At 32.8% G+C, this 21,706-nt stretch overlaps 1 protein-coding gene across 6 annotated transcripts in view; it reads right to left on the bottom strand.

Annotated features, from left to right (window-relative positions):
* Positions 1-21,706, bottom strand: part of BIRC6 (baculoviral IAP repeat containing 6) — a 230,976-nt gene that overhangs the window by 97,246 nt on the left and 112,024 nt on the right. For all 6 annotated transcript variants that reach the window (XR_009534377.1, XM_060117774.1, XM_060117775.1 and 3 more), the window contains 11 exons: positions 21,352-21,506; positions 20,306-20,432; positions 18,410-18,520; positions 16,807-16,940; positions 13,129-13,256; positions 6,886-7,448; positions 5,759-5,934; positions 4,681-4,777; positions 4,339-4,533; positions 3,343-3,543; positions 850-1,129 (listed from right to left, as the gene is read on the bottom strand). Coding sequence is in view for 5 of the 6 variants with exons in the window: in XM_060117774.1 (XP_059973757.1) it covers positions 850-1,129; positions 3,343-3,543; positions 4,339-4,533; positions 4,681-4,777; positions 5,759-5,934; positions 6,886-7,448; positions 13,129-13,256; positions 16,807-16,940; positions 18,410-18,520; positions 20,306-20,432; positions 21,352-21,506 (2,167 nt within the window). In the remaining variant the exon portion in view is untranslated. The remainder of the gene's footprint in view (positions 1-849; positions 1,130-3,342; positions 3,544-4,338; positions 4,534-4,680; positions 4,778-5,758; positions 5,935-6,885; positions 7,449-13,128; positions 13,257-16,806; positions 16,941-18,409; positions 18,521-20,305; positions 20,433-21,351; positions 21,507-21,706) is intronic.

Genomic DNA, 21,706 nt, shown 5'->3' with positions numbered 1-21,706 from the left:
AAAAAAAAAGAAAAAAACGAAAAGATCAGCATGTTGTATTTCATAAGTAGCACCAATCTACGTTAAAAAAGAATACTTTTAGAATACTGTAACATCAATAAAGAATTAAACACACAGTAAGTTTCCCCTATAACATAAAAAAATACTTAAGTGCTAGTAGCATTTAGGAATTATGAACTTCCTTTTTATTTAATTAGTCAGGAAATGTTTTTGTATATACATATATTTATATGCATAAATATAAACTGCAAAGGATCATAGAATTGCAAAACTGTAAAGTCTTGGCAGCTCAAGAATAAAAAAGAAATCCTAAATTTTTTTGTCAGGTAAAACTTACATTAAGACAATCTATAAAATTTCCAACCATCAAACATTACCAGAAGAATGTAAATTAAAGGATATATTCAGGTCCTTCTTTGTTTGGTCAGTCTGTATGCTTCAAATCTAACCCTCTGCAGACTGGCAACTTAGGAGTTACCATATAGGGCTAGGTGCCTATCTATACGATCAATTTGTATGCTTCAGATGTATTCTTGGGGATAGGTATTTGGAAATGCTTACATAAGACTACAGTCCGAAGAACTGGAACCCACACCCACATATACCACATTGTGGATCATCCCAAGGATTAAACACACATAAATCTCAATTTTAACCAGCCTCAGGGTTTTGCTTCTATAGAATCATTCTTTATTACACTTAATAAAATTATGATATTATTTAGATACCTATGGAACAAAGAATTTCCTAAACTCTAAAAAAAAAAAAAAAAAAAAAAAAAAACCCACAGTATAAACAATTTCATGAAAAGCACAGAAAGGTTTTTCTTAAGAATGAGAAACCACATACCTTGTTTTGGATACCTGATCTTCAGATGGAAGAAAAGGATTATTAACTGTTGCTGAAGAAGTGGTACCAAAAGCAGTGAGGCCCAGTAATTTAATCTGTGAAAGGCCTAATGTGCTGGCATCTCGTGGACGATGAAGTCTAAGGCAGACAGCAGAAGCTACTTCAGCTTTTACAAGCTGAATTTTTATGTAGGTGAGACCACTTGTGACAACAGGAGTGGATAATGGTAGCATATTTACCCCATCTGCACTTACTTCAACAGACACTGAGGATGGGCAGGCTACAGGAAGAGAAAATTGAACAATTACTAAAGGAAAAGTAAACTAGAGTTCATATTTTAGTGGCAATCCCAGTAAAACAGCAGCTTTCAGTTATATTCATTATGAACTCATAAAAAGAAAATGTATACACCAAGTCATACTTTGTCACTGACTTTCACCGTAATTGATTTTACAGCTATTATGTGAAATTCACAGTATAATAAAAATTGTATTTAAAAAATTCTAACATTAACCTAAAAAAAAGAGTTAACTGAAGATATGCAATCCACATGTACTTAATTCGCTCCAAGAAAACAAAAATAGGCAATTACTTACTCTATTATTTCTACTGTACTCAGAATTATCACCAACAATATGGTGATTAATATGCTATGGTTTACTGTTGTAAATAATTTGGGAAGAATGTAACTTACAAAGTACTTTTTCACAAACTCATTATTTCACTACTACCATATTGCTATGATTTTAAACACAGTTGAGTTTAGAAATTGCTTTTGCCTCTAATCTGTTTTTGCCTTTCAAAATTTAAACAAACATCCAGAATACTTAAAAATAAAACCATTTCCTGCTAAAATTTAAGGAGGCTCAATGAAGTAATAACTGGCAGCTGTTATGGGAAAATTTCTTCCTCACAAACATGGAAGCCCATTTAATAAATTTATCTATCAACTAAAACAACCTTTGAACTTTGCTTTAATTTCAACTGTAAAATTAGGAAGTAACTTTTATTATATGCCAATTACACTCCTGGTTTACACTGAGAAATAGACAAGTCACATCAATTTTTAAATTTAATCTTACCTTTTGAGATAAGTATTATGCACATTATTTAATCTCTTTGAATCTGTCAATACAAACTGACAAAGAGATTAAATAATCCAAACCCCCAAATGAACAAAGGGCACATTTTATATTCAAGCCCATGTTTGATTCTAAAGCCTATGTTATTTCCACTGGAACACACTATATCTTCAGTTTCTGCTCCAATCCAAAACCAAAATTATTAAGCACACTTGTATTGGAGAACACCTAACCTACTGATTTTTCATAATGTACAGAGTTCTCCATTGTAACATCCTTCCTGTCCCAATTCCTATGTGCAAATTCTAGCTACATTCCAAAGCCACCATTCACAAGAACCACTTTCTCCTTCTGAATAAAAGGAGCTTCTTCCTCATCTTAGATTATCCCCTAAGTCTTACACTGACTTATATTTTGCCATGTAATATAGTTATTTTTGACCTGCTAAAACACTGTGCATTAGTCTATTTTTCTTCTGCCATTTTATTCATTATATCTATTTTTATCTAATGTGTGGATTCCACAACTGTATTAGAGTAGAATAATCTAATCTTGCAAATAAGTGGAAAAATTGATTCTTCCAAATATGCCAGGGGTCTACAAAATTCCCTATAGTTCTTCATTAAATTACTGAGTGACATATGATAGTAATGAGAATCAATCAATGAAGATAAATGACTGTGACAACTTCAACAATTCTGTACAAATTATTATATTTATATTGAAAGAATTTGGGGACCATCATAAATGTAAAATAGTACTTCATATTCCTTCATGAATACTTGAAGGAGTTCCTGCTCCTTTTAATGTACAACTTGTTTTCTAAAAATTCTTTTCAATTATTTAACGTTGCAAAATTACAACAAAATGTATTCAATGAAAATGCATCAAATGAGTGATACTCAAAATATTAAAAATCTAAAGATCATAAATATTCAAAATATCACACTCGAAGTATTAAGATAAAAAATTCTTTGCAGATGTAATTACCTTACAATGGGAAGGGGAATCTATGCTAATTTCACGTTACAGAGCTAGGACTGAGGACCAGCCTAGAAAAACTAAGACTGCTGTCTACAGCTGTATAAACTAACTCATTTTATCTTAATGCTATATAGATAGCTTCATAAATTTGAGGGAAGAGGAAAGGCAAAATAATATATAACTAGAATATGTTTGTTTAAATTTCATCACACACTCTATTTGTTTCAGGGGAATAGGCATGTCAGTTCATTTGATGGGAAATGATTTGGTGGTAGTGTTAAATATTATACTAAAACTGTTCAAAATTAAGCGATCTGGAAATTGTATCTAAGTTAATCACCGTTTGCTGAGTATTTTTCTCATTTTTTAAATGCTTCTAAATTATAGTTTATTTTCATGATGGATCTTTACAAAAAATATTACTCACTTGCAAGAGATGCAAGGTGAGGTTGGATATGTATCTCTTTAAGAAGCACTGCTGCAGGAAGGTGAATGGTAAGGTCGCACCAAGCCTCCTCTGGCAGAAAGATGTAGGACCAAGCAGCAGAGCGAGCTCTTCTGTGGGGTGGCGTGGCCTGCAAAAGCACCTCAGCTGGTTGGGCAGTAGGACTGCTAGATGTGATTGTACCTACAGAAGTATTTTAAATAAAATTAAAACTTGCAAAAGAAACCCAATAAGGCATCAAGAACTATTCAAACCATAATAATTACACTAGAAAAATTAGCTAAAAACATGAACACTTAATACTATGAATGTACTTAATACATTTAGCATAATTTGTTACAGTATTCACAAAACCTCAGGACATCCAGTCAACTGGCAAGGCGACAAATTCACTGTTAACTGCTGCCTAATTTCTATGTACTAACATGTCAAATGAAAACTAAACTAGCAACAACAAATCTAGCACAGTAATTCTCAAATGATTTAAGTAAAAAACAATGTCCAATACAGGCTTCAACGTGAAAATAATCACCTTTATTCTAAATTGTCAATATTCATGAGTTAGAAATATGAAAAGAAAAATATAAAAAGAAACTATGTAGAATGGAAAAAAAGAATAACTATATAAATCTGAAACTTCTTATAAAAAAAAGTACCACTCAAAATAAGAAGGAACAAGTCCTTTAAAACTAACATTTACAATGAAAACTGATGTAAGAATCTACTATTTAGTTTCATAAATTGTGTTCTATTTAAACTCAGAAATAAAAACAAATTTTACTACTAAAGAATAATTAAAAACTTCCTTCTAATCAGTAGAATGTTTGGAAAACTATTACCTTTAAAATCAATGGCTTGTAATTGAAATGGTGATACTGTAACACAATCAACTTACTATGACAACTATTTTTGCTTCGTACCAGCCAATTAACTACTACTTAAATTCATACCCATAAGATGAAATAACTCTTTTCTTACCCAGGGGTGCAAAGTTATGGATCCCTTCTGCATTGTCAGGCTCAGAAGCTAGTATTCGTGTTTTCAAAGTGCTGTCAACAGCTTTATTCGGACCAGAGTCAAGAAATTTCATAATAGTTGATACCATACTTCTTGCAGTGTTTACAATAGCCCTTGTACTAGTAACCATATTGTTGCAAATGAGCTGAACACCACCTAAATTTAAAGACAATGCTAAATGAAAATTATCTTAACATAGATGATTTGACATTGAGTCAACTTTCACAGAAGACTACAAAAATAAAAACATAATTTACTATCGAATGATTACACTTAAATGACAGTTTTGTAACTTTGTCTTACCCATATCGTGGAATGCTTTCAAGGCATCACTAGTATCCAGTACTCTCAAAATGAACCACAATAATGGTTCAGATAACTGGCAAGTAGCGAGAGAGCCCTAAAAAAAACCATACATGTATACTGTAATTTTTAAAAGGTGATTATTAATTTCCTGTGAATTAGGACAACTAAATTTCTTATTGAATGTAATATTCTTTTACAGTTAATTATTATAAAATGGCAACCTTAACCTAAATCACTAAATACAAAATGTCTGCCAAAATATTTAGGAAATCTTAACCTGAATCAAAAAGGAAGTGAACAGTCGCCTCTCTGAACTCAGCATTTTTTGCATCTGTGTTTACCTACTATTACCATTTTCTACCTTAAATTAATGTGCATCGATTTTGTTTTCAAGTAGACAGTACTTTCATCATTTAAAAATGTATCCTTCTCAAATATCTTTGTATCTTCCAATGGGGAAATATATACACACATGCAATGTATATTTATGAAAATGATAATTATACACTGACATATAGAAGATTCCTTAAGAAATTGTTTTAAAATCTGCTTTTGAAAAAAATGGTAAATGGACTAGAAATTAAAATAATCACACTGGCTCCTAAAATCTCATTTTTTAAAAAGGAAATTTAAAGAGTAGTAACATTCTAACCTACTTCTCTTTTAAAATTACCCTAACCCCTTTTAACTGAAAGGAAACTAAATATGTAACTTAAGCTTGAAAAAAAATACTCATATTAAATTTTCATATGTAACATCTATGAAGAACATGTTGGTTTTCAACTATGCTATGGTTAGGGGAAAGGAAAGAACTACTTCTTAAGACAATGGAAAGAAAATCTAAAATTTAAAAATATGTTAAACATTTTATTCTTACATCACTGTAGTCATCTTTGACAGTTTCAAGGAAACTTTCCTCTTCAACTTTTACTAGTAATCTATAGTTCTCACCTGCTGACTCCGTTCATTTTCCAACATATAACTAGAATACTCTGTCTCTGTCTTACAAATAATTCTCTGCTCCCATTGCTAGTAACTACTTAAATTACTGCAGTTGTTGCTGGATTGAACTTACCTGTCTGCCCATATATCCACAGGCCATATAGGTTAAAATTGGCTGCAGCATCATGTGAACTGTAGAAGCTTTTTTACTAAGTGTTGTCAGTATGGTAAATAATCCATCCCCAACTGATATGGCATCTAACCCACCATGAAAGTTTTCATGTTTGGTGAGATGTAATCCACTTGCCCCTAGTTTAAATAAAAAGATGACACATTTTTAAAAAGCATATCCTTAAAAACCATAATAATTAAAATAGAGAGTCTTAAAAGCCATTTTCCCCCAAAACCACTGAAGGATGGTACATAAAAGCTGTGTGTGTGTATACATATACACATATCTAGAAATTAAAATATCTATCATAACATTTAGTAGAGGACGTTTTTTGGTATCTTTTATAGGAGATACCTCTCTTGTTGGTAACAATAAAGTTGCTCTATTACATGACTGAGGAACATCATTATACATACCAAAAAGAAAAGGAGAGAAAAATAAGTGATACTATTATGTAACTAAACTTCAAAACTTTTAATCAAAAAGATATGGTTGTTTCCCTTACATGAAAAAAGAAATACTAATAATCAAAAATATATCAAGAATGGATTTTGTCACAATTTACAGAAGTTTAATTAGTTAAAAAAATTAACATAGTATATTAGCTTTCAAATAGGTAGAAAAGTAAAGCAACAATATATAAATTTTACATTGATATATGTGTCATAGAAACTGTTAAACTTCAACAAAATTTTATACTTCACTTTTTAAAAAACTGTGAATAAATAAATCTTACTCATTCCCTAATACGAAATCTGATGTGAAATTCTTCATCTTTAAAATGTTAGCGGTACATGACTATAAATTATGGTACCTAACTTACAAGACTGATTTTTTTTTCTTAATTCACTACAAGTTATTTTGTTAGTATTTTCCAATTTTTAAAAAATTCACACTTAAAAATTTTCAACTGATGGAAGCCACTCTATAAAAGTTTTCACTAATAAAAATCAGTCATGCTTAGAAGTTTACAAAAAAGTAACTCTGCATTATAAAGTAAAAAGAAAATGAATTCATACATTGCTAAAGGAAAGAGATATAGTACTAGAAACAAGTATAAGATTAATATTCTTAATATTAATACGTACCAATTATCATCGCCATGGCACTGCTATTACACAGGCCCAGAGCCGACAAAATCTGGCTCATTATCTGTTGGTTGGCTAACACTAAGTCAGCGACATATGCAGGTGATCCTTGAATACTACTACTGCTTCCATTACCATCTTTGCCTCCTGAAACTTTTTCTTCATCTGAAACACTGTCTGTCGTATTGGTGCTCACAGACACTCTTGCACTGTATTCCCTATTGCCCGAAAGAGGCAGCTGTACTAAAATGTTAACCAGTTTTAACAAATCAAACATGAGTTGGTCTCTTGTCATTTCACCACAAACTGCTTTTGCATCACCTGGACGAATGAGGTTGGCAAAGAGTCCCCCAAAGCATGCTCGAGCACCCACTGAGCTATCTGATCCACTTCGAGACATTACTTTGTCTGAGCAAGTGATATAGTGGTGCACTAAAAAAGTGACAGACTCTATCACAGCAGAAATAGTACTAACTGAAACAACTTCAAAATTCTGCTCCAAAGTGAATTCTAAGAGCTTTACTTGGGCATCAAGAGGTCCTTGGCCTGTCTGGAAGGCACCCCTGCAGAAAAAGAGAGAGGATTAAAAATTAATCCATTTTAAATTGTTTTGAAAGAAGTAACCACCAGAATACAAGAAAGCTAAACAATAATTAAACTCCTGGTATTCACTATTTCATTTTGTAGCAAAGAGTTTCCAGATCTTCCTGAGTCCTTCTTGTTCTTGCCTCCATTTTATCATACAAAATAAAAAATGAATTCCCTTCCAAATAGAAAACTGAAGGACAAGTAAATCAAAGAGATGATTTTGAAGCTACAGACTAAAATAATTATATATCACAAGGCACTCCTCATAATGAATGAGCTCTGGTTTGTTACAACCTCAAATGTTGTTAGTTTAAACATTTCTTACTGATTTTGATTTTCAAAAATTAAGATTCAATCAAGTAATTCTTATGCATCAAAACTGAATGCTCTCAAGTTCTACTTATGCCTAAGAAATAGAAAGCTTGGAAAGATCATCGGCCCCAACTTAACAATAAAAAAAGCCAAATTAACTCTAAAGTCGTAACTTTTCTTGAACCCATCAGAGAGCTAAGGTCAAAATAGTACCAAAAAGCCTGAAATCCATAGAAAGATAGGCACCTCCTCCAAGAAGACAGAATATGAGCATTGGCTTTCCTGTCGCAGAATCTGGGAAGTCGAGATGCTGGCAATATACATATGGGTAAGAAGAATTCAGCTAAAATACTTTACAAGCTGTTAAACCCCAGGTATGTAAGGGTGGTAACACTGAACCCTTGGAGCTCATACCCATTCACAGGCACCCTCCCTCACCATCCCCCACACATACCTTGCCCTGTGCATCTATTCCATCTGGCTGCTCCTGAGCTATACTTTATAATAAACTGGTAAAATAAGTAAAGTGTTTTTCCTGAGTTCTGTGAATTCTTCTAGCAAATTACTGAACCTGGGGGGGGGATTGTGAGACCCCCTGAATTTGTAATCAAATGATACAAAAGTGTGGGTAACCTGGGGACCTTGGACTTGTAAGTGCCCTCTGAAGTAAGGGCAGTCTTGTGGGACTGAGCAGTTAAAACTGTAAATTTGAGGCTAACTTTGGATAGTGGCAGAATAGAACTGAATTGTAGGACACAGGTTGATGTCAGATAATCAGGGAAATGGTGTTAAAAAAGACACCATGTATTTGGTGCTAGTGAAAAAAACCCTCAAATACCAATAGCTGCTTCCTACCACTGAAGAGAAGGAAATGCTCTCCTCAGAAATGGCCAGATACAAGCCAGAGTTTGGCTGACAAAAAGAAGGAAAAATTTATTGAGAAAGCTCCTTCCCCTGAGGTTCAGTCACAGAGGGCCTGCCAAAGACTGAGGCTGGACACAATATCGGAAAACACCTGCCATCACTAGGAGTCTAGTGAACATTAAGAAACAAGCAACAGCAGTTGACTGCTAGAGATGGAGCCATGGAGACAGAGTCCCTCTGTGGTACAAATATATAAGGAACAACAAAAGCTAAGGATGGAACAATAAAATTGGAAACAACCCCCTTTACCCTGACTCACATCGAAACAGAAGCTAACTAGATCATTTTGAAGCTGACAAAACACAAAAGGTAACCATAGCAAGAATAAAACCAAAGCCAGGTCAAATCTTGAAGAGAGTGATTCAAATCCTCACACGAATCACCCAGTAGAAGAGGCTTGTCCATTTCCAGGCATAAATACTATTTACTTCAGTGTCTAAAAGATATGTGATTATCCAAAGCAAAAATTGTAGGGATGTATTATGTTTACAGCATATGTAAAAGTAAACATATGATACCTACATCACAAAAGATGAGAGAAAGAAACTGTGAATTTACTGCTGTAAAGTTCTTACATTATATGTGAGCTAAGGTATAATAATATATGAAAGCGGAATGTGATGAAATAAAGACGTATATTGCAAAGCTAGGGAAACACTATAATCAAAATTTCTTTGTTATAAATAATAATACTCGAAACAAAATGAAATCATTATAAAAATTACTTAATCCAAAAGTAGGCAAGAAAAAAAATTTTTAAGCGAATAGATTAAATAAACAAAACTGGCAAAGTGATACATTTTAGTCCACTAAATCAATAACTACATTAAATGTAAAGTGGTCTAACAGATCAATTAAGAGACACATATTGTCAAACACTTATACAAGGAAAACTGAAAGAAGGAAATAATAACTATTAGAGCAAAATTTAATGAAATTGGAAATGAAAAAATAAAGAATATCAACAAAGCTTTAAGTTGGTTCTTTGAAAATATCAATAATATTATAAACCTCTAGCAAGAATGACCAAGATAAATAGATTAAAATTACCAATATCAGAAATGATAGAATGAATCAAACTACATACTATAAACATTAAAAGCATAATTTTAAAAATTACAAATAATGAATTCAACAACACAGATAAAATGAACAAATTCCTTCAAGACACAAACTGCCAAAGTTCACTTAAGAAGAAAGAAAACCTGAATAATCTTTTACCTATAAAATAAACAGAAACATTTTTCTGTTAATACAAAGAAAACTCCAGACCCTGCTTGCCTCAATGGCAATTACTATCAAATATTTAAATAAGTAATAATCCAATTTACACAACCTCTCCCAGAAAACAGAAAAGGAAGCACTCATTTTAGGAGTCCTGGATTATCTTGACATAAAAACCAAAGGCATTATTTTTAAAAATGCAAATATCTCTCATAAGCATAGATTTTGAAATCTTCAACAAAGCATTAACTACTTAAACAAGCAAGATATAAAAAGTATAATACATCATGACCGAGTGAGTATATATCCTGGGAATGCATACTGATCAACACTTAAAAAAAAATCAATATAATTTATCATACCTACAGATTTTAGAAGAAACAATATTTGATCATTTCAGTAGGTGCAGAAAAAGCAAAAAGACATACATATTATTCACTAACCACATGACTGTACAAAGAAAAATCCCAAATATATATATAACTCTATGTATAACTATATTTTTGTGTCTATGTCTATATGAATTACCATATCTGTATCTATAAATATACCTACAACTCCTCCCAAATTGATCTACAGATTGACACTTATTCAGTCACAATCGAGCAGAAGTGTTTTTTTTGTTTGATTTGTTTTTGTTTTTGTGGGGGTGGTGGGGGATCAATAAGCTGATCCTAAAACTTACATGAAAAAGCAAAGAAAGCAGAATAGCCAAAACAACTCTAAAACAACAAGAACAAAGTTGGAAAATCCACACTACCAGACCTCAAGAAATAATATAAAAATACCAAACCAGTGTGGTATCGGAAAAGAACAGACAAAACATCAAACATCAATCAACAGAACAAAACATCAATTCTATAGAGTCCAGAAATAGAGCAAAACAAATATGGTCAATTGAGTTTTGGAAAAAGGCAGAAAGAGAATTCAATTTAAAAAGGATGTGTTTTTCAACAAATGGTATAGTAACAATTTGACATCATCCACAACAAAAAAAAAAAAAAAAGAAAGAAAAAAAAGAACTTACACCCAAATGCAAATTTTAACTCAATGTAACCTACATGTAAAACCTAAAACAATAAAATTTCTAGAAGAAAGCATAGAGGATCATCTCTATGACCTTAGGTTAAGCAAGGATACTGTTATGAAACAAAAATAATAATAAATAAAAGAAAAAGCTGACAAAATTTCATCAAAATTAAAAGCTGCTTTTTCAGAGCACAGGGAGATCAGCTCGGTGCTTTGTGACTGCCTGGAGGGGAGGGATGGGGAGGGTGGGAGGGAGGGAGATGCATGAGGGAGGGGATGTGGGAACAGATGTATATGTATGACTGATTCACTTTGTTATAAAGCAGAAACTAATAAAAAAAATGGAAAAAAAAAAAAGCTGCTTTTTCAAAGATACTGTTAAAAAAATGAAAATATAATCCACAGACCAAGAGAATATATCTGCAAAACACTTATGTGATAAAACTGAGTGCCCTCTTCATATGAAGTCTGGGTACTTCTTTTCAACCTATAGTATTAATTGAACTAAAAAGCTGCAGGCTAATTTATACGGAAACCAGACACTTTCTTAAAAACATACAAAGAAAACAAAAGCTAAGAATATATTTGGGCCAATGTTATGGACCCAATTAAAGAAAATGTGCTAGAAAATGTATGAGATGTGTACAGGGCGGAAGGGTGTGGAAGAGGAGCTGGAAAAAAAAATTCTAATTAGTTTTTGAGGCACGTAAACCTATAAAAACCTTTACTTGTAAAAAAAGATATAAAATATATATTTTTTAAAAAGACAGCATGTTATAAACTAAAACAAGATGATATTTCTGTAGGAAATGTTTGAGTAAATGTATTGAATTTTCATATGAAACCTTTTACTGCTAGACCCTACATAGACAGAACTATACTAAAGTCTACACCTAATGAGTGTATTTAGAGGTCTCACATACAGTTTTAAAAAAAGCCTAGTTAAAAGAAAAATGAACTCCATGGTAACTGGCTTTTGCTTCTTCGTTGGTTTTATTTATATCACACAAAAACCTCCAGTTCACGTTTTCCAAGTACACAGATGCATATCATAACAGCAGGCTTTTGGTTTTGTGAATCTACTCCTTCCCACACCTGTGCTTCACTGTGTATACACTATAGACAAGTTGAACTACAACCACATTAGTGTCTTAAAATAGTTATAAAGGAGGAAGAAAACAAAGGAGGATAGTACTATAAAATTTTCTGCAGCTATGAAAGCATACGCCATATAAATTGTTTGCATTAATTTTTATATTGGTTTCAGGCATTTTGCTACTGATCTATGAAAAATAACTTATGAATAAATTATTATTTTATGGTAACTATTATAAATCATACCTTTTTCTGATTTCTAATATTTTTGAACTAATTTTTAACGAGTGATATAATCTACAAGTGAATTTAATCATTTTCTAACATACATTAATTTTTTTAAAATTTACTGGCACTTCCACAATGAAATTAAATAATAAAGATAGCAAACAGCACCTTTAATTTCTTCCTGATATTAATGGGAATTTTTAAAATAATCAAACATACTAGAGTTTGGTTTGTTCATAATGTTGTCTTTTATAACTTTAAGATGATACTGTTTATATTTCATTAAAAGTTTTATCAGAAAGTAATGTTGGATTTTATGAAATGTCTTAAACTATGACGAAAATGATTCATTAATATATGATATCGAAGCATTCACGCATTTTAAGAATCAACCCATCACAGTCACAGTTTATTCTTTTTAACCTATTGCCTGACTTTGGTAATCAATTTATTTAGGATTTCTGTATGAGATTAGTATTTAATTTTCTTTTTTAAGATATCTTTTTTGGGTTTTATCAAATATAGGTTTCAAATAAAGTTACTGGTAGCTTTAATTCTCTACCTGTATTCTAGAAGTAAATTTGACCTAGAAGGTTTATAATTCCTAATCTATGAACCCATTATTCCTTTCACAATAGAAGGAGTTCAGGATCTGGGAGAGTCATAATGAAAAGAACTGAAAACAACTGGGAAACATACCAATAAACCTTTCCCTCTTAATTCCTAATATTGTCCTGCTTATCTTTTCCCAGATAAACTCCCAACAAATGCTAAGGGAAAATTAATTTGGAGGATTACCTATTGCTTCTATATCAGGAATATATGTAACACCTTGAAATTTACCTTTCTGTTGAAAGTATATGAATTAGCTTGAGCAAAAATTCACTGAATATCTGAGGACATGTTGAAGAAAGATGCACTTGTAATCGGGTAAGAAATTCTTGCATAGCTTGCGTAGCTGTTGGACCAACCTGAAGAGAAATGAAATTCTGTTGACAACTGCTTACTGATCCCATCTACAGAATTATTCATTTAAAAAGTATCATCTGTATGTCTTCTTTGGAGGAATGTCTACTTAGGTCTTCCGCCCATTTTTGGATTGGGTTGTCTGTTTTTGTGACATTGAGCTGCATGAGCTGCTTGTATATTTTGGAGATTAATCTTTTGTCAACCTAAATGTCCATCAACAGATGAATGTATAAAAAAGATGTGGCACATATATACAATGGAATATTACTCAGCCATAAAAAGGAACGAAACAGTTATTTGTAGTGAGGTGGATGGACCTAGAATCTGTCATACAGAGTAAAGTAAGTCAGAAAGAGAAGAACAAATACCATATGCTAACGCACATATAAGGAATTTTAAAAAGTGGTTCTGGGGCTTCCCTGGTGGCGCAGTGGTTGAGAGTCTGCCTGCCGATGCGGGGGACACGGGTTTGTGCCCTGGACCGGGAAGATCCCACATGCCGCGGAGCAGCTGGGCCCGTGAACCATGGCCGCTGAGCCTGCGCGTCTGGAGCCTGTGCTCCACAACGCGAGAGGCCCGCGTACCGCAAAAAAAAAAAAAAAAAAAAAAAAAGCGGTTCTGATGAACCTAGTGGCAGGGCAGGAATAAAGACGCAGACGTAGAGAACAGAGTTGAGGGCACGGCGGGGGAAGGGGAATCTGGGATGAAGTGAGAGAGTAGCACTGACATATATACACTACCAAATGTAAAAAGGATGGCTAGTTGGAAGCTGCTGCATAGCACAAGAAGATCAACTCAATGCTTTGTGGTGACCTAGAGGGATGGGATAGGGAGGGAGAATAGGCTCAAGAGGGAGGAGATATGGGGATATATGTATACATATAGCTGATTCATTTTGTTGTATAGCAGAAACTAACACAACATTGTATAAAGATGTGAAAAAAAAATTCTCTTTCTCTGTATTAAAAAAAAAAAAAAAAGCATCAAATGTTAAGTCAAGAGCCATACGGGTGAAACCTTTCATTTGAAGAACAAAAATATTAACAGTGATAGGAGGAAACCAATTAAGCTTTTAGGTCTTGATATACTTATTTTAAATAGAAAGTTATAGATTCTATTGTCAATATTTTTTTTCATTATGGTTTAGAATAACTTGTTACTTTTATTTAATTCAATACAGAAAAAGACTCACCTGAATTACACAAGAATATCTTTATAATGCTTTCAAAAGCACAAAGTACTTATGTACTGATTTTCACAATCTTCTTAATTATCCCATTTCAAAACAAAAGAACTCAGACTCAGACAGGTTAAGTGATCCACAAAAGGTCATGCTTCTAATGACTAGCAGAGCAAATACTCAAGTGAATTGGGGAAAAAACCCTACAAAAAACCTCTTAAAGCTAAAAACGAACCTGTATCAATTGGTAAAAATATGCTTTCCCAAACTTCTATCTCTTCAATGAAAAAAATATGATAGTGAGAACCACACCAAGTATCCTGAAGTATGTTTTGGAATGTTATGATCATAAAACCCTAGAGGAGTTTTGGGAAAAACAAAATGCAATGTAATTCTCCAAACCATTTTAAAGTTAACAATTTCTAACACTGAGTATAAAAATCATAACATTCATAACCAAACTACAAAACCAAAATATCTGAAGAAAGCTTGACCTTCAGTAACTTTTACTTTGCCTTTAAAAAAAAAAAAAAGAGAGGAAAAAACACTACTTTATACAGAGGCATGTTCCCTGACACCTAGGCTCTACCACTAACTAGTTGTATAATTGTGGGCAATGCAGATAATGCATGTTTACTCATATGTAAAATAAAGAAGCTGGAATCAGTGATTTCAGGAATCTTCACATTCCAAATTCATGCAATCTTTATGTGTAATAATCACTTGATAACATGCCTCTGCCCTGATCAAAACTCTGGCCCAATCTAATTACAAGTAGTTTGTTCCTTCTCATTTTTTTCCTTGTCTGGTTTATTTTATGATGATCTACAAAATTCAAGTCTATTCAGTATGAGAGTACTGACTAAATGCATCCAACAGAACTTAAGCTCCAAGAAAGGCAGAGACTTGGACAGGGTAACTACTTAAATCCCTAGCACGTAAAACAGCACCTAGACCTAGCACATAGATAAGCACATAGCTAAGAAATAAAAGATAAGCTTGCAAGATAATCTTGAATAACATCCATTGGAAGGATGCTATGAACACTAAATATATTTTATGTGAAAAGAAATATAATGAAGGAAAGATATTTTTTAAAGCAGTACAATATAACAAAAGCTAAACTGATATAAAAGAAATCTGCGGTTAGACTAAAAATGTTTATAAGCTCCGATATATCTTTTTTTCTGAATTAACAAAAGCAATATTTTTTTTCATTTCAGTTTTGAGATATAATTGACATACAGGACTGCATAAGTTTAAAGTGTACAGCATAATGATTTGACTTAATACATCATGAAACGATTACCACAGTAAGTTTAGAGAACAGCCACTGTCTCATATAGATACAAAATAAAAGAAAAAATTTTTTTTTCTTTATGATAAGAAGTCTCAAGATATACTCTCTCAACAAGTTTTTGCCTTCTGGCTACCTTCATCCAATTCCCCCAACCCCTGCCTCTGGAAATCACGAATCTGATCTCTTTTTCTATGAGTTTGTTTGTTTTTGAAGTAAAATTCACCTACAACACTATATTAGTTCCTGGTGTACAACACAGTGATTTGATATTTCTATACATTTCAAAATGTTCACCACAATAAGGCTAGTTACCATCTGTCATCATAAAGATATTGCATTATTATTGACTATACGCCCCACACAGTACATTTTATACTGGTGATTCATTTATTTTGTACCTGGAAATGTGTACCTCTCAATTTCCCTCACCCTCCTTCCCCCACCCCCATCCCCCATTCTGGCAACCAGCTGTTTGTTCCCTGTATCTAGGACTCAATTTCAGTTTTGTTATGTTTCTTCATTTGCTTTGTTTTCTAGATTCCACATATAAGAGAACTCATATGGCATCTGTCTTTCTCTGTTTTATTTCACGAATCGTAATACCCTTTAGGTCCATTGATGTCATCTTTTTGTTTTTTGTTAAATAAAATACTTAATAGTATAAAAGAATTAAGTTAGGAGACCTGTCAATCTTGATAACAGAGGTCATTTAACATATACATTATTTTAAAAAATTTGTAAATTCCCCTATTTTTTAAATGCTTCCCTAACATTAAGGTAAATATTTGTTTAGGATGTCTCTCAAATTATGTAAAATTAACACCAAAAATATATCTCTACATAAAAATCCAGTAAAATTCCAAGAGAAAACTCACTACCTGCTATAATTCAGTTTCAGCATAGCTATTATTATATGTAATTCAAAACATTTTATTACATTGGTACGTAAAAGGCCATCATTTGATGCTTTAGCAATGAAAATTTTACGTATTTAGCTGTACTAAAAATTTCCCTTACAAATAAGTTTACTGTGTAATCTGGGCCTATCACTGGTTTTCAGAAGTCACATTACCTGTGGACTGTGTTGATTTGTTCCATGTGGACTGGTGCCAGAAAGAAACTTCACTAAAACATGAATCAGGTTTGGATCTGAAACCAGCAGATGGGCAGTACTCTCCTGAGTTCCAATGGCAGTACTGGAACCAGCTATAAAACATTAAAAAAAAAAGTCCTCAACAAAAGGACCCCGAAACAATGGAAATGCAGTATTTAAAACATCTTTTAGTTTCAAAGAAAACTCACATATTCCTGGGAGTTACTAAGAGGATCTGAATCTCTACTGCACTGACTGAGCCTCATTCTCTATTTTCATCTGCCATAGATCTCCTGCCTCTCTCCTAATTTGGCTGTGAAAAATACCTAGTTTAATGTGCATCTTATTCAGTATACAGTCAAGTGGAAAAGAAATAACTAAATGCTTACTGTCCTTTTGGTGAGCCTATTCTTAGTAATTATTTCCCCCTTCCAGAAATAAAGATCTATTTTTCAGGTAAATTTTAACACAGCCTTCGAAGATAAACTGAAGCAAAACCTATTCATTTTTGCAGGTCAGCTACATAAAGGTTGTATACTGTTAACTGATACACAGACAATGCACAAGTTTTCTGAAGTGAATAAAATATCCTTGAGTCAAATCTATCTTCAGTATCACACAGGGATGTTTTCAATCCCATATTTGGAAAATATTATATTCCAAATGAAAAAATGAAGTAGCATTTTGATTCTCAGCAATGATTTTAATTAATACGTCTATCAATGTGACGTTGCTTTCTAGTCAATGAAATTAAGCCCAAAGAGAATGGGGATGAAATCCACCCACCTGCTGTCATAACCTACAGATGGAATGAAGATTTCAATTCACAAATGGCTACTCCTTGCTCCCTAATATGAACTTTGATACCTACTTCCCATCAACCTCAAGAATGTCAGATAAAATCTAGACCTAAATGTAAAAAGTAAAACCAGTAAGCATTACAGAAGATAATGTATGAGAGTATCTTTGTGACTTTGAGATACAGAAAGCCAAGAAAGCAATAGAAGTTCCTTTCTTAAAAGGTTCAGAAATTAATTTTACTATCTTAAATGGGAAATAAAGGAGTGGGGTGAAGAAAGTAGGAAACTAATAGGACTTTACAATCTGAGAAGAAGCGATTAGGTTCAGTGAATGTAGGTTTTACATGTGAAAAGCATAAACCAAGGAACCTAGTCATATATGCTCATGAAAATTATAATGAATAAATCATTTTTAACTGCTAAGTTACTTTAAAAAGAATAAATAACCAACACAAGACACAGACTAACATTAAATACTTGACTTTGTACTCTAAGAGTAATCAATTTTTAAAAACTAGTAAAAGTTTTTAGAAGGTAAAAATATAATTTGATCTTGTAACTGTAGATAGATGAGAGTATATAATCAAAGTAAAGAAGCACAAAGGGCAAGATACGTTAAGAACAACAACAAAAAGAACAAATTCAGAAGAGACATATTCAAATAAAGAATTTAATCATTTGCACAGCTATATCACTTCTTGAAAAAATCTTTTTTAAGAAACTGATAGCAAGAATAATAAAGTAAATGTCAGGGACTTAAAGGAATAAATATTTGGACTTACGATTAAGCTGCATGTTTGTCATGAGTGTTAGACTATGAAGCACAAGGCACCATGTCCGGAGCAAAGTATTGGGATACCAGGCTAACACTGTGAGAAAGCTAGTTATTGATGCTATGAGGAAAAGAGAAAGGGGAAATTTTAACTCAGAAAAAGCAAATGTTTACTAAGAATTAAAACAAAAAGAATAAATTTTAAAACATGACATTATTTTTTTAAATCAATTCACTACCTCGTGTCCTCAAAACATATAAATAAAAGTTCCCCATTAAACATAACTAAAGCATTAGAGAGTCAATAACATTTTATGTCTAAGGTTAAAGCTCATCCCATGACAAATAAAATAACACGTCATCACTATACATTTGTTGTCCTTTCCAAACTAGAGGTATTTCTACTGTAACACAATTTGTGTTTTACTAAAAATCCTCACATTCTGCAAAACCAAAAATTAAAAATAATAGGGCATACTGGAAAGACAGGGATGGGGTTGACCATTCAAAACCAATGTAACTTCACAAAAACAGTACAAACTAAAACAATAACTAAGTCACCTGCAAGGCCTAAATAAGAAGCACATGTGGCAGGTGGAGAAGCCAAAAAAGTTATTAAAAATAAACAAACATAATACAGTGCCCAGTTTTTGCCGTTAAAACACTGTGTATAATGGCTGATTCCAGATCTCAGGCAGGATATATAGTTTGGAACACCTATTCTATTAAAATCTAACAAAGATATAGTTGTGTATTTCACAAAAAACAAAACCAAAAGAATCTAATGAAGCATCATCTTACTGACCACAAACAGCATAATTTCAGCATCAATAAACATAATGATTGTAACAGAAACATAAGAAATATTTTTAAATCATGAACTTATACAGATATTTACTAAGGAAACTAAGTGGTCATGATTATAGACTACCTGTGAACCAATTAATTTTTAAATTTAATTTTAAAATACAGAAAATTCCCAGCATTTTTCCTGGCTCTATATAAAAACTGTACCTCCAAAGGGTGACATGATAGCACATGAAAGGAAGTTTCTCTTTATGGAAGTATTTCAGTTAATAAATAAAAAAGGAATAACAAAATTAGACTATCTTCATTTCAAAACTTCCCGTGAACTGCTAATAATTCTAGGCATTAATCATTAGTGTCTATTAATAACATAAAAAAAGACAACCTATGAAATTGCCTTAAAAAAAAAACTCAGGTCCATTCTCTAGACTTGAGGATATGGGGAGGGGGAAGGGTAAGCTGTGACAAAGTGAAAGAGCGGTATGGACATATATACACTACCAAACGTAAGGTAGATAGCTAGTGGGAAGCAGCCGCATAGCACAGGGAGATCAGCTTGGAGGGGTGGGATAGGGAGGGTGGGAGGGAGACGCAAAAGGGAGGGGATATGGGAACATATGTATATGTATAACTGATTAAATTTGTTATAAAGCAAAAAATAAAAATAAAAATAAAGATTAAAAAAAAGTCCCACTATTCCCACATTCCTGCATTTGCCAAGAAAAAAAATGAAAGAACACAATTTCTACAAAAAATTGACATCCTTCTCCAATTTACCAATTCCCTAGAGGTATCTCACATTTTTAAAAAAGACCAGTTGCAAAAGAACAGTCTATGAACAAGACAATACTTTAAGGAACTACAATGTAAAGATAAACAGAACATTGTAGATTTTATGTCTGTGTTATACACAGACATAATACAGACCAGAGAATAAGTTTTCTGTTCTCTTTCCTGCAAATTATTAAGTCAGTATTTTAAATATGTTTTTTTCACTAAAACATGACAACCCTAATGACAAAGATTAGGTGTTAACCTAATCAATATCTTTTTAGATTGTTTATGCTATGTTAATAACTTTCCTTCTAACAAATCTTACCTTGATTTAATGAAATGACAGGTATTCGATTAGCATTATATAAAAAAATGTCTGCTCCATTTTCTTTGTTTCCAGATGAACTAGAATTCAGACTCAATGTGAGCCACAACTGGAGAAGTGATTCCAACTGAAAAAGAATGTAAATTGACAGAAAGAAAATGTACCTATTATGAAATACCATTTAAGCAAAAATCTCATGTATGAATCCTTATGATTTATGAGTAAATAATTTTTCTATTAAATACTTCTTCTGGGGACTTCCCTGGTGGTCCAGTGGTGAAGAACCTACCTTACAATGCAGGGGACGCATGTTCGATCCCTGGTCAAGGAACTAAGATCCCACATGCCATGGGGCAACTAAGCCCACGCGCCACAACTACTGAGCTTGCGTGCCTCAACTAGAGAGCCTGCATGCTGCAAACTACAGAGCCCACATGTTCTGGAACCCACTCACCACAACTACAGAGCCCATGCACTCTGGAGCCTGCGTGCCACAACTAGAGAGAGAAAACCCATATGCCACAACTAGAGAGAAGCCCGTGCGCTGCAATGAACAGCCCGCACACCACAACAAAAGACCCTGCATGCCTCAACTAAGATCCTGCGTGCCACAACTAAGACCCAACACAGCCAAAAATAAATAATAAAAATAAATGTTAAAAAAAATACTTCTTCTGGTTACTTCAATTCAGTTCACAAGCAAACACATCTTAAAATTCTAGATCAAATGAAATTTAACTGAATTAAAATTTATAATTTACCTAATATAAATGTTTTACTAAATTAAAAGACGTGATTCAAGTCTTTAAATGCAGGTGTGTGTATAATATGTAGTTGGAACAAAAGCAGTAAAGCTTAAAATCATAAAAGTTATAAATAACCTATCACTGAGGAGCTGGGATAATCAAAGTATCTCTGACATTTTTTCATCTGAGTATGACAAAGAAATCATCCCTGTCTGGTTGAGACTGATCTGCCCATTTATTTTCATCTTTTCTAGGCTGGCAATAATGTCTAAAAATACACCATTTCTCCTGAAGTCATACCTGAACGTGATGGACTTGAAGCATGGAAAAAAGTTTGTTGAAACAAACATTTAACATTGGGACAGATGATAACTGTATAATGAGCTGGCTGGATTGGTTCGCTGCTTGTAAACCCCCTAGAAGCGAATCATCTGTTCCAGTGGGAGACTGTGATACTGAAAATTAAACACAGTTATGATTTTATACACAAAGTATCAGGAGAAATGTTAACTAGCTATTAATATGTACAGGTAAGTGAAGGTATATTTTTTTAAAAATTAAAATTGCATTCTTTAAAACGGTTCAGCATTGTATTATTTGAAAACCTGTTTTTACAACATTACTTGAAAGTCCAAAAGATAATCACCACAAAGAG

The sequence above is a fragment of the Mesoplodon densirostris genome, chromosome 14, assembly GCF_025265405.1.
Source record: "Mesoplodon densirostris isolate mMesDen1 chromosome 14, mMesDen1 primary haplotype, whole genome shotgun sequence".
NCBI classification, from domain to species: domain Eukaryota; kingdom Metazoa; phylum Chordata; class Mammalia; order Artiodactyla; family Ziphiidae; genus Mesoplodon; species Mesoplodon densirostris.
The sequence above is the reverse complement of the archived record's forward strand: the minus strand, read 5'-3'. Positions and strand labels throughout refer to the sequence as shown.